Source organism: Calliopsis andreniformis, chromosome 4 (genome assembly GCF_051401765.1).
Source record: "Calliopsis andreniformis isolate RMS-2024a chromosome 4, iyCalAndr_principal, whole genome shotgun sequence".
Taxonomy (NCBI): Eukaryota; Metazoa; Arthropoda; class Insecta; order Hymenoptera; family Andrenidae; genus Calliopsis; species Calliopsis andreniformis.
The window spans coordinates 13,937,661-13,949,758 of record NC_135065.1 but is presented as its reverse complement, the minus strand read 5'-3'; the positions used below and the strand labels follow the sequence as shown (position 1 = coordinate 13,949,758).

The window sequence follows — 12,098 nt, the reverse complement described above, 5'->3', positions numbered from 1 at the left end:
GCTGCCCTCGTCCTCGTCGTCCTCGTCGTCCTCATTCTCATCATTGTCGTCGTCGTTTTTGCCATCGTCGTTGTTCTCGTCAACGTTGCAGTCGTCATCGCATCATTATCATCATTATTCTACTGACCGCTGCTACTTCTACTACTATTTATAACTATAAGCATTACTACTACACTTTCCTTGCTACCATTATTATTTACTACGATTATGAGGAAAGACATTAACGTGTAGTGATGGTTATTATTAGTATTGTTCTCATCGGTGTTATTACTACTATTATAATGATTGAACCAAGGGAATAAACAATAGTATTTATAAAATATTCATTTTTACTAACATTAGGACAACGAATAGTCATTAAAATAAATTTGGTAGAATTAAACATGCACTATCAAAACAGAACATTTACAAAAATTAATGTACTATTAATGATTTTAGTTTAATTTTGTCTTTTGTTACTAAATATTCGTGCAACATTATTTAAAGAATAAAAGGATGTGAAAAAGCTGAACTATTAACAATTTTAATATTTTGTAAAGTATATCTGTATATAATCTCATATTTATAGAATAAAAGTTCAACGTATGGTGCCTTTAACATACTGCCACATAAATATGTAGCTTTTCAATACTTTCAAGTGATAATGCAAATGTAATATTTTAATAACAATAATAATAATAATAATTTTTTGTGATATAAATATATTTTTTTATTATTTCATGTTTTGGTCACTTGCTTAGTAATAGTAGTGCTAATATTAATAATAGTAATAATGATGATGATTGAAATAGTAGTAGGAGAAGCAACAAAGGAGCAGTAATGACAATACTGTCATAGTCAATTAGTAGAATCAGTATTACTTCTATTTTATTTATAACTATGTTAATATATAATATGTGTATTTATATATATATATATATATATATATATATACATGCGCGCGCGCGCACACACACACACACACACACATATAAATTACCATTGCTACTGTTATTATTACCATTTTTACTGTTTTATATTATTTATTACTACAGTAATACTACTTCAAATCTTCAGATTGTTTGTCTAATTGACATATTATTTTAGACATTAAACAACCCCTTCCTAACGTTATTGCAACTATTGTAACATTGTCGTCATTGCCGCTGCCATTGCCATCGACTGTTAAAACCACCGTACTCATCACAGTCAATCTTTACGTCATTGTGGTACTCACTATAGGCGAAATTATACTTGTTATATAATGATCAACAATCGCCATTGACATCACTGTCATTACTGTGTCAATAGTTAAATAATATCAGCTTTACTAGCATGCATACAGCAACTGACAACATGAAGATGAAGAAACGACTGGGCAGACGTGTAAGTAAAAAGTACAGCGCCCAATTATGTGAAAGTAATTTAAAATACTTTACAAACTCAGATATAATTTATATATGTATTATGAACAATGCAATTTTCTTTCTGAATTCTGCGTAAAAGATATCAACTTCTGAATACAGATGCAATAATGTAATTCTTCACATTGTAATCAAATAATAACAATAACACTTTTCATAAAATTGTCTGACATGAATGGAACTAATTATAAAAGTAAAGAACATATTAAATTTAATTTATTGAAATGAAAGGAGACCATAGTAGAAATTTACAGAAAATTGTATTGACGATGGCCACAAACTAAACTACACCATGTACTTCTAGTTCCTATACTGTACCGTTAAATGTCACAACCAGACAAAACCACAATCACTTCGCACAATTCCACATCACTCCATACTACTCCACATTACTTCGCGCTACTCCACAAACTCCATACCTTCCACTACTCCACATGACTCCACGGTTTCCACTATTACACATTACTCCGCACAACGCTCCGCTACACTACACCACACCACACCACAACACAACACAACACAACACACTTTTGCACTCGGAATCACACTGCTGCACTGCTCGCGAAAATGAGAATTGATAGGCAGCGCCATCTAGCAGACGAAACTAGTACTAAAACAAGAAATTTTATTTTCAGTTCCGCCTTGAGCCGACAGATAGCGCCACTTGTAAATTCTGAAATGCACCGCACGAAAAATGGGAATTGACAGGTGGCGCCATCTAGCGGTAAAAGTCGAAACTATAGTTAGAAATTTTATTTTTAGTTTCTTCCTGAGCCGGTAGATGGCGACACTTGTAAATTCCAAACATGCTCCGCACGAAAATTGGGATTGCCAAGTGGCGCCATCTAGCGGTGAAAGAGTGGTACTAAATATAAAATTTCTACTGTTAGTTCCAAGTTTCACCGCTAGATGGCGCCATTTGTCAATTCCCATTTTGGGCCCCGGCGGCGGGGTTTTGGAATTGACAAGTGGCGCCATCTAGCGGTGAAACTTGGAACTAAAACTAGAAATTTTATTTTAGTTCCACTCTTTCACCGCTAGATGGCGCCACTTGGCGATCCCAATTTTCGTGCGGAGCATTTTCGGAATTTACAAGTGGCGCCACCGATCGGCTCAGGGCGGAACTAAAAATAAAATTTCTAACTGTAGTTCCGACTTTTACCGCTAGATGGCGCCACCTGCCAATTCCCATTTTCGTGAGGAGCAACTTTCAAATGTTTTATATGAGGGATGAAATAGCGTGGCGCAAACTGCAGTGATGTAAAGTTACGTGGAGATGTGTAGAATAGTGATGATTTGCGACAGGTTGTTTGGAGTAAGCTGAAAGGTATGGTGTAATGTGGAGCTGTGGAATGTGTGGAGTAGTGAGGAATAGGGTGGAGTTGTGTGAAGTAGTCTGGTGTTGTATGGTGCGATGTGCAGAAATGTGGAGTAGGGTGAAGCTGTGTGAAGTAGTGTGATGTTGTGTAGTGCTGTGTGGAGTAGTGAGGAGTAGGGTGGAGTTATGTGAAGTAGTGTGGTGGTCTATAATGTGGCGTGGAGTTGCGGATGGTGTGGAGTAGCTTGATGTTGTCCGATTGTCTATGGTAGTGACTGGTGGCAACGTCTCAACGGCGGTGCGGAGGAACTAAAAGTTTTGTGTTAAATTTAATCGCTACCATCGCTAGATGGCGCCACTTGACTTCACCATTTTAACCTCAATACTTTTTCCTGAGCTTTTTACAGTAAATAAATAATTTTCGTGAACTTTTTACGAGGTGTATGTACATCTATTGCAGCAAAGGAATACAAATGGCTGATTTTATATATGTAATTGCTAATGTTCAACATATCGTACATTAATATCAAATTTAAATGATGGTGAACGAATCAGTTTTTGACACTTAGTTATAGTAGGAACTGACTGATTGTCATTACTGTAATGATTTTAAACGTTATTTAACGACAATAAATTTCTTTCTTTCAAAGGTTTATCAAAATTAATGGGGAATGAAAAAAGCGCCCTTCATGGGCTACAAGTAGATGAAAAGCCTGTGGAAATTACAGATTTTTGGGTTCATTATACGGCTCACGTAAATGGTTATGGTGCGCAAAAGGTGTCTCTATTTATCAGTGAACCATCTTTGCATTATAATGCAAATTTTGGTAATCCATCTCCTTTAGAGAAAGCTGCAAAGGTAATCAATAGTAATGTATTGATTATTTACCTTGACATTGGATCATGTCTAATGTATACGAATTGACATCACCTAAACAATACATTTTATTTACCAACCTTTTTAAGGGACTGAATAGGTAGTATTTTAATGAAGAATTTTTTTTCAGAACTTAATGTTATATAGACATCCGTGTATATTAAAATATGTTTCTTCATGGCATAAAGGCAGTAAATTTTTCCTTACCACTGAACAAGTTAAACCTTTAATTCAGACAATAGAAACACAAAGTACCTTGCAAATATGCATGGGTTTATATAGCATTCTACGTGCATTGGTATTTCTTCATGAGAAAGCATCTGCATCTCATAACAATATTTGCAGTAGTTCTATTTATATCACGTCAGAAGGATGTTGGAAACTTGGTGGATTAGAATGTTTATGTAAATCTAATGATTTAAGCTCAGCTTATTTAAAGAAAATAAAAAGCTATAGATATGAGAAAGGAATATCAATAAATGAAGATGCAACACTTTCATCTGCAAGTTTCAAAGCAATTGATGCATATGCATTTAGTATTTTAGCTGAAGATGTATTGAAGTTAAAGAATCCAGGTATGGATATATATTTTAATAAGAAATTCAATACATTCTGTATGGAAAAGTAAACAAGTTTTGAAGGATTCCTCATGTTATTTTAGAAGAAGTTCCAAGTTGTATGGAATTTGTACAGTTTTGTAAAGAGAATTTGCAAAATGCAGATCCATGCCTTAGAAGTGAACTGTCAAGTGTGCTTCAACACCCATTTTTCACCCACGATTTTATGAGAATATATGCAGTTTTAGAGGAGTTACCCTTAAAGAGTAACCAGGAAAAAGAAATATTTTTTGGGTAATTATTCCTGATGGAAACTGACATAGTAATATTATTAATGATACAAATTTCATTTCAGAACCTTGATATTACAACTGAGAAAATTTCCCGAGAATGTTGTTGCAGAACAGTTGGGTCGTTTATTACTTTCAAGGATGGTTCTGTTAGATACAACTGCACAAGAAAAATTCTTACCCTTTGTCTTAAAACCACGAGGTAAATACGTTCTAACAGATCTTCTTGTTTTACATACTGTAAGAATATGTTTGTTTGCAGATGGAAATGATACCACAGATAATAATCTATTCACAATTCCAACATTTAAAACCTACTTGGTACCCAAACTATTACAAATGTTTTGCATCAGGGATATGTCGATTCGTTTAGTTCTTCTGTCACATTTTAATTCATTTATTCATACATTTCAAATAGATGAATTAAAGTCTCAAGTACTTCCTGAACTACTAGTTGGAATTAAAGACACAGATGATCATCTTGTGTCTGCAACATTAAAAGCATTAGCGGATATGGTTTCGATTTTAGGCGCAGCCACTGTAATTGGTGGAAATAGAGGGAAGTTATTTACAGACGGTCGTCCAAATAAAGTAAAAGAAAATAGTCAAAATAATAATATTGCTAATACTTTGCCGTTCACAAGTATTATTGAATTTACAGTACCTCTGAATACTAATGAAAAAACAATTGATTTACCGGAAAGACCTTCGCCAGATGGAGGCGAGGATAAAAAAGAAAATGTATCTGCCATTGCAGAAGAAGAATATACGTGGTCTGACTGGGATGTGCAAGAAACTGTTTCCGGTGACATTCATTCTTGTGTACCACAATTCTCTGAAATGATTTGCCAGCCTAATCATGTATCAGGCGATGCGAATCCAACACCAATAATAACATCATCAACACCAACGTCTAAGACAACAGCATCAGTAACAGAGATAGAGAAAACTAAAATGATTAAATCCACGTTTGCTAAGAAATCAGTTACCTTGTCTGATATTTCAGAACTTGACATCAAAAATTCAAAATTGACTAATTCTATCAAAGAGGAATATGATTTCTTTACAGATATGGAACCTGTAATTAAAAAGGCCGAGATCTTGCATGTACAAGAGCCGCAAACACTATCAAGAAGTGTGTTCGATGTAAAAATATTGAATGGATTGGAAGGAACTGAAGAGAACGATGGATGGGATGAAGATTTAAGTGAGTGGGGAACAGATGATGCTTCAGAATTGAAAACTTAAGTACTGAAACAACCTCTGAGGATATCGTGGCTTTTATTACTTTCCATCCTCGCGTTAAACCTTTAATCCCTGAACGATATTATCGTTATTTTTTTACTATTGTAAGATTAAATACCTTAAATCTTTTTAAGTAACACATGTGCTACTTAAGTATAAATATTTTTTACAAAATAATTCTTTTTAATTGTTAATATTAATTATCAGTATACAATATCGATATTTGATTCGTTTTAATGTACATACTTAATATTGCAAAGTACCATCAGGGCGTAAAAGATTGAATGTCATGAAATTTCCTTTTTAATTGTTGATTTCAACATATTATGAAGATGAATGGTGAATTTTTTAACATATCAAATCTCGTAGGATGTACGATATTTGATTAAATAAATAAATTATATTTCAATAACATAAATCTTTATTATTACCTACTATTAGTACCTATGTACGTAGCTCTTCAAAATTAATCTTACAATTGATAGCTTTTCTTAGTATGTATTTGTAATTACGCGCCAAAACGTACTTTGCCAACTGTGAGGGCGCAACAAGCAAAACGAAGGACTTCCTTTTCGTACGTGGAACGTCGAAGAGTTGTATTCCGTACGCCGCCTTTCTCACACTTTTTCGCTAAAATGGTGAGTACAATTAGATTACGTTTAACTTAGTTCAATGAATGATGTTCTTAGTTAATGGAAGAAATGATTTAATGAGAACAGATATGTAAGATGCAGTTTATTAAAGAGGATACGTAAAACGATGCATAAATGTGGCCATGATGCCGCCTAGGCAGTGGCATTTTTATATTATCGACAAATTGTTTCTAAAATATTTTTTAACTTTCATTTCAATTGATTCTGAATTCAAAAAGAATTTCTTTAACTACCCATTTTTTACAAGATGACCGTATCTTATCTCACTTTGACAAAAGAATGAAAAATGTTCCCTATGGTAGTGAATGCAACGTGGAAATAAAATGCAAGTTTCGAAATCATTTTTTGTTGCTGAAGTTCATATGTATTACTGTTTTAGGGTTTTGTAAAAGTTGTTAAAAATAAGCAGTATTTTAAACGTTACCAAGTCAAATTCAAGAGGCGACGCGAAGGAAAAACTGATTATTATGCACGCAAACGGTTAACTATCCAGGATAAAAATAAATATAATACTCCTAAGTACAGATTGATTGTACGTTTATCAAATAAGGATATTACATGCCAGGTGAATATGTGTATGTTTAAACAACATGGTCAAGTAAAACAAAAATTATAAAGGAAACATTAATTTATGTTATAAATCTATATAGATCGCATATTCAAGAATTGAAGGAGACAGAATAGTATGTGCAGCTTATAGTCATGAGCTTCCTAAATATGGTGTCAAAGTTGGTTTAACAAATTATGCCTCTGCATATTGTACAGGTCTTCTGCTAGCTCGTAGGGTAAGTGTTTTTCTGATATTACATTTCTTAAATATGCAGATTTTATTTAATGATGAGATACTCAGCTCGCTTTGATGTAGAACTGAAGAAATCAAATTGTTCCCTGTTATAGATATCTGAATTTGCATTACAAACAAGATTGAAAATATATTTTGATGCTTTCAAAATTGTAATTCTTATATTTCTTTTGTAGCTCTTAAAAAAATTGGGCTTAGACAGTCTGTACACTGGAACAACAGAAGTAACTGGTAATGAATATAATGTAGAGGAATTAGATGATGGACCTGGGGCATTCAGGTGTTATTTAGACACTGGTCTTATGCGTACAACTACTGGTGCTAGGGTTTTTGGTGCCATGAAAGGTGCTGTTGATGGTGGTCTCAACATTCCACACAGGTATTTGTCATAAAGTGTACAATAGAAAAGTCTTCTTTGAAATATTCAAAAGATAGTGAGAATAATGTTAACGGATATTATGATGATTTTATGGCACATGCGCGTCATCTGAGTCGTTGCAAAGTGCGATTTTGTATTCGTGTTCTACAATGCAATATCTATAATCTTTGCGTAGACATAAAAAGATTAGAAAAAGTGTCTCTGATAATGTCTAGTTAATGTTTTAATACTTATGTAAATCATTTTTATCATGGTTTTTAATTGGTTTCATTCCTTTTTCCTTATTAGCACTAAAAGGTTTCCTGGATACGATAGCGAGTCAAAATCGTTTAATGCCGAGGTTCACCGGCAACACATTTTTGGACAGCATGTTGCAAATTACATGAGAACATTGGAGGAAGACGACGATGAAGCTTTCAAGCGACAATTCTCGCAGTACATTAAGAACGGTATTACTGCCGACAGTGTAAGTTATAGAGAGAATATAGTTTCCATTCGTATACGATAGTGTTCGTCCAACTTACAATTACTGCCAGATATTTTGATCTTCGCGGTGTCGCAGCTGGACAATAGCAAGTACATTGGTCATATCGAATGAGTGCATTAACTGTAGCATTCTTCACATTGATCACTGTTACACCTTAATTACTATAATACATTGTTTTTTAATAATGCCAGTATGTTACTCATGTAAAAATGTATCTCTATTCACAGATTGAAGGCATTTATAAATCCGCGCATGAAGCGATACGAGCAAATCCTGAACACACGAAGGTCGTCAAGGATAAAGTACCTGTGAAAAAGCGATGGAATCGCGCGAAACTTTCTTTGTCAGAAAGGAAGAATCGTGTAAATCAGAAGAAGGCTTCCTTCCTGAAGAAATTGGAAGAAATAGATGCCTAGTTCAAAGCGCATGGAAAATGCGCGAACGTTTCATGAAATTACAAATGTGTATCATAAATATCTGGAAAAATAAAAAATATTTGATAAAAAGTTTATTTTTTTTAAAACACTTAGAATCAATTTTGAAATAATTATACTAAATACAAGTTTTGATACATACTTCTTTAACATACCCATTTTAGGTATGTCGACTACGGCCAACTTTAGTATACTAAACACTGTTACTGTTGTATATATATGTGTATATCCTTTTTATTTACTTTTGTTTTGCCAAATCACATAATAGAATTATATTTAATTTATAGTTTAATTGTACATAATATATCTTTCAACAGTCATTAAGTATAGTCATATATGTAATATTACAATACTTATCGGTAATTATCTGACAATAATATATCAGGTTCGAATGTAACAGGCAAAATACAGATTGCAAATAAATTAATACTCTACTTCTAATTAGAAAAGTGATTAAAGGTATGAGAACTTCATCTTTTAATAACTACAAAACATATTTCATCTTGCTTTCAATAGAAATGAATAATTATTGAAACGTGATCATTGTGGTCTTACTAAAATGCTATTATGAAAAGAAGATGCATGAATCTAGGATAAATGAATGGCAAAAATTTTACCGAAACAACGATAACCTATTTCGGGAACCAGGCAATCGGCCTTGTTCATCGATTAATCCTGCTTGAATATCCCCAATGGAAGGAACCGTTCTTACTTCTCCTCGAGCTGCTACGCTAGGCGATGATTTTAGTAAACGTCGTGCAACATTGCTTATATCATCTTTTGATATTTCGTCTACATAGAATATAAATATGAAATTTCATTTTTATCGCATGCCGAGTGATATTTTGCTCCATTAAGTGTATAACTCACCGATTGCTTGTATAAAGTATTCTGGTCGTTTCCTAGAACCAGTAGCCAAAACTTGTCTTCCAATATCTTCAAAAACAACGGGCCTTTGTTCCAGATTCATCAGTAACATGGATTGCAGTTGCTTCTTTGCTCTCTGTATCATTAGAGAATAATATACAAATCTAATATCATGGTCGAATACATATATGAGGTAGGTAGAGTTCATCTAACATGCAAATTGCGAATAACATAACATATTTTGTTAATTATTGGATTTAAAATCAATAAGATGTGCATGTTAGGTAGACTATGTTGCATGCATCAATATAAGAATGTAAATTCTAAACGAAATCATACTGCTAGCTCGGTGTCGGTAATATTACTAGTCATAGAAACCATCTCATGAATGATCACTTCTACCATTTCTCTCACATGAGATGGCGTACAAGATGCATGAATGCAAAAGAGGCCTGTATCAGCATATGCGTGATTGTATGCAGTTGCACTGTACAACCAATGGTGCCTAGAAGATAATATATTACAATAAAATTCTTTCTATATTGTTTCAGTTTCTCGATCAACGTAATACATTCTCACCTATTAAGTACATTCGTGTATAAGCGAGTATACATGCCCTTTCCTGGGCCACCAGCACTGAAACTGCCCCCGCCACCCATCATCATATTTAATACACACATTGCTACAAAGTCTGGATCCTGATGAGAACAACCCTCTAAACCTATTACTACATGCGATAATTCTGGTAGACCGCTTGGCCCTGCATAGACAGGTACATTGCACTCTTCCTGTAAAGTTACAAAACATGAAGTTATTCAAGACTAGTTTTTTATACTTCTCAATGAAATAGATAGTAGTTACCAGTATGTACCCTCCAGTATATTGAGCAATTGAGTTATCAATTTTCTCTGAAGACATCAAATTATTCGTTCTTTCATTTTCCTCTTCCCAAATCGATTTTTTCTCAACAAAATGTCTACAACGATAATAATACGAATTTTATATGTTACAAATTTGCCGCTCTCTAATTGATCGAAATTAGCAGAGTAACATTTCAGTTTATAGGAATATGTATATTTGATAGTTTTGTATGTAATTACTTTTCAACTGCTGAAATGAGATCTTCGTGTTCAATACCAACCCCAGCTACTACCATTCTTTTTGGTGTATAATGATTGCTTAAATATTCAAATAGTATTTTTCTATCTATACGATCAATGTTTTTTTCTGGACAGATTTTTGGAAGACCAAGAGTATTATTCCTATATGCAGCCTAAAAGGTAAATCCACATAGTCACATTTACTCAGAATATCGTCTTGCAATGTATAAATGCACTTGTTTTTTACTCACAGCATGAATCATATCCATAAGTATTGGTTCCTGCTCTGGTCTAGTAAGTAAAGATTCTAATTCAAATCTAATCATTTGTTTTGCAATATTTACCTGAAAATGAAACTTGAATGTAACACACTACATAATAGTGCTTAAACTTTCACTAATAGTTTCCTACCTCTTCTTCTGTAATTTGTGGTCTCAAAACAATATCTCCTAAAATTTGTACAACTGTATCCAACCCATGCCTTTCTGCTGAAGCTGCATAAACAAATGTATCTCTTGATGCTTGACAATCGCATATTCCTCCATGTTTCTCTAAGGCCAGCATTATTTGATCTTTATTTTCATATGCTTTTGTAGACTGCAAAAGTAAATCACTCATTTTTTTATTCCTTGTACAACAATTGTTTGATATATGATAAAAACCTTACTCCAAATGCCAACTTCTCTAAAAAATGAGAAATACCGCTTGGATATGCAACTTCATATCGAGGACCAGAATCAAGCAACACTGTAAAATAAGGATAATTTATCGTAAGAACATATAGTGATCTAAAATAAGTTTAAAAACTATTCTTTCACTTACCACCTACTGTACAAAATTGACCAAACCTATTTTCAGAAGCAACTCTTAGGCCATTCGATAAAACTGTAACTTTAGTTGTTTCATGTTCTTCCTTTGCACTTGCATAAATTGCTTTAGGTAAATTAGGAATAGGCTTGGTCAATGGAGGAAATGGTGTGACAATTGATTTTCGTGTTATTCTATTATTACTAATCTTCTGAGAAGAAAAGTTACATCTTCTGAGAGAAGAAAAGGGTCTTCTTTGCATTGCACTGAAACAAACAGACATTATGTTCAAGAGGAGACCATGACTGTGATATGAATATCCATTTATGGAAAATTAATTAATAGAATGGTAAAACACTGAAATTTTTGTTTTCTTAAGACGATATTGATCGATAATTACCTTCTTTCAACGGCAACTATTAAGAAACTTCGCGAGGCTTTTGTTAGCATCTTCGTATCAATGACTATAACGATTTTTTAACATTTAGGTGTATGTATGTACGTACAAAAGTTTTCTCGGCTTACAGTTCGAAAGCAATCAATCAAAAAATGATCGTAGTGCGAAATTTTCCTCAAAGAATAAACGAATAAGTACACGTCATATAATTCATGTAGATTCGTATATATACTTGTACCTATAACACTTCACTTCTGTGTTTTTAAGGTTAAGAAGTAGATAATCTATAAAAATATATAACAAATGATCATGAATTTATGTATAATATAGGTTGGCTACGCGAATTTGGCAGAACTGATTATGCTGTATACTTCTGTAATACGTTATTTCACTGTTAGATGGTTATCGTTATAGCGTTTAGTGTCCTCGTTTAAACTGTGATACATAAATTTGCATAAATGAACAGATTATTTAGAATTTTA

General features: G+C 33.3%; 3 protein-coding genes across 10 annotated transcripts; 2 read left to right on the top strand and 1 right to left on the bottom strand.

The window, feature by feature from the left end:
- Positions 1-1,247: 1,247 nt before the first annotated feature.
- Positions 1,248-6,110, top strand: LOC143178501 (protein-associating with the carboxyl-terminal domain of ezrin). 7 transcript variants are annotated; one of them, XM_076377225.1, is made up of 6 exons: positions 1,248-1,365; positions 3,372-3,580; positions 3,729-4,173; positions 4,260-4,449; positions 4,511-4,647; positions 4,708-6,109. In XM_076377225.1, exons 2-6 carry the CDS (start codon positions 3,386-3,388, stop codon positions 5,691-5,693), a joined length of 1,953 nt encoding a protein of 650 aa, XP_076233340.1. In that variant the 5' UTR covers positions 1,248-1,365; positions 3,372-3,385; the 3' UTR covers positions 5,694-6,109. The 7 variants fall into 7 exon arrangements, with proteins under 7 accessions (XP_076233340.1, XP_076233341.1, XP_076233339.1 ...); XM_076377226.1 differs by lacking the exon at positions 1,248-1,365 and adding an exon at positions 2,929-3,212 and having other exon boundaries at positions 4,263-4,449; positions 4,708-6,110; XM_076377224.1 differs by lacking the exon at positions 1,248-1,365 and adding an exon at positions 2,929-3,127.
- Positions 6,111-6,181: 71 nt separating this feature from the next.
- On the top strand, positions 6,182-8,520 carry Rpl5 (ribosomal protein L5). The gene is made up of 6 exons (XM_076377230.1): positions 6,182-6,328; positions 6,723-6,908; positions 6,994-7,128; positions 7,322-7,524; positions 7,813-7,990; positions 8,239-8,520. The coding sequence occupies exons 1-6, from the start codon at positions 6,326-6,328 to the stop codon at positions 8,425-8,427; spliced, it is 894 nt and encodes a 297-aa protein (XP_076233345.1). The 5' UTR covers positions 6,182-6,325; the 3' UTR covers positions 8,428-8,520.
- LOC143178503 (mitochondrial-processing peptidase subunit alpha) lies at positions 8,511-12,058 on the bottom strand. Of its 2 annotated transcripts, none has more exons than XM_076377228.1 (11): positions 11,620-12,058; positions 11,235-11,485; positions 11,080-11,159; positions 10,824-11,009; positions 10,664-10,756; positions 10,413-10,585; positions 10,174-10,288; positions 9,892-10,100; positions 9,715-9,817; positions 9,316-9,448; positions 8,511-9,237 (listed from the first exon to the last, which is right to left on the bottom strand). In XM_076377228.1, exons 1-11 carry the CDS (start codon positions 11,667-11,669, stop codon positions 9,059-9,061), a joined length of 1,572 nt encoding a protein of 523 aa, XP_076233343.1. In that variant the 5' UTR covers positions 11,670-12,058; the 3' UTR covers positions 8,511-9,058. The 2 variants fall into 2 exon arrangements, with proteins under 2 accessions (XP_076233343.1, XP_076233342.1); XM_076377227.1 differs by having other exon boundaries at positions 9,652-9,817; positions 11,620-12,053.
- Between the last annotated feature and the right edge of the window lie 40 nt (positions 12,059-12,098).

What these genes read in the sequence shown, in the direction of transcription:
- LOC143178501 (XM_076377225.1), top strand. Translation starts at nt 3,386, where the DNA reads ATGGGGAATGAAAAAAGCGCCCTTCATGGGCTACAAGTAGATGAAAAG. An exon ending in GAAAAAGAAATATTTTTTGG is followed by an intron (nt 4,450 to 4,510) that starts GTAATTATTCCT and finishes ATTTCATTTCAG; the next exon opens with AACCTTGATATTACAACTGA. An exon ending in CTTTGTCTTAAAACCACGAG is followed by an intron (nt 4,648 to 4,707) that starts GTAAATACGTTC and finishes GTTTGTTTGCAG; the next exon opens with ATGGAAATGATACCACAGAT.
- Rpl5 (XM_076377230.1), top strand. An exon ending in GTCTTCTGCTAGCTCGTAGG is followed by an intron (nt 7,129 to 7,321) that starts GTAAGTGTTTTT and finishes TTTCTTTTGTAG; the next exon opens with CTCTTAAAAAAATTGGGCTT. An exon ending in ACGGTATTACTGCCGACAGT is followed by an intron (nt 7,991 to 8,238) that starts GTAAGTTATAGA and finishes CTCTATTCACAG; the next exon opens with ATTGAAGGCATTTATAAATC.
- LOC143178503 (XM_076377227.1), bottom strand. Translation starts at nt 11,669, where the DNA reads ATGCTAACAAAAGCCTCGCGAAGTTTCTTAATAGTTGCCGTTGAAAGA. An exon ending in CACAAATTACAGAAGAAGAG is followed by an intron (nt 10,757 to 10,823) that starts GTAGGAAACTAT and finishes TTTCATTTTCAG; the next exon opens with GTAAATATTGCAAAACAAAT. An exon ending in TTATGGATATGATTCATGCT is followed by an intron (nt 10,586 to 10,663) that starts GTGAGTAAAAAA and finishes TTTACCTTTTAG; the next exon opens with GCTGCATATAGGAATAATAC.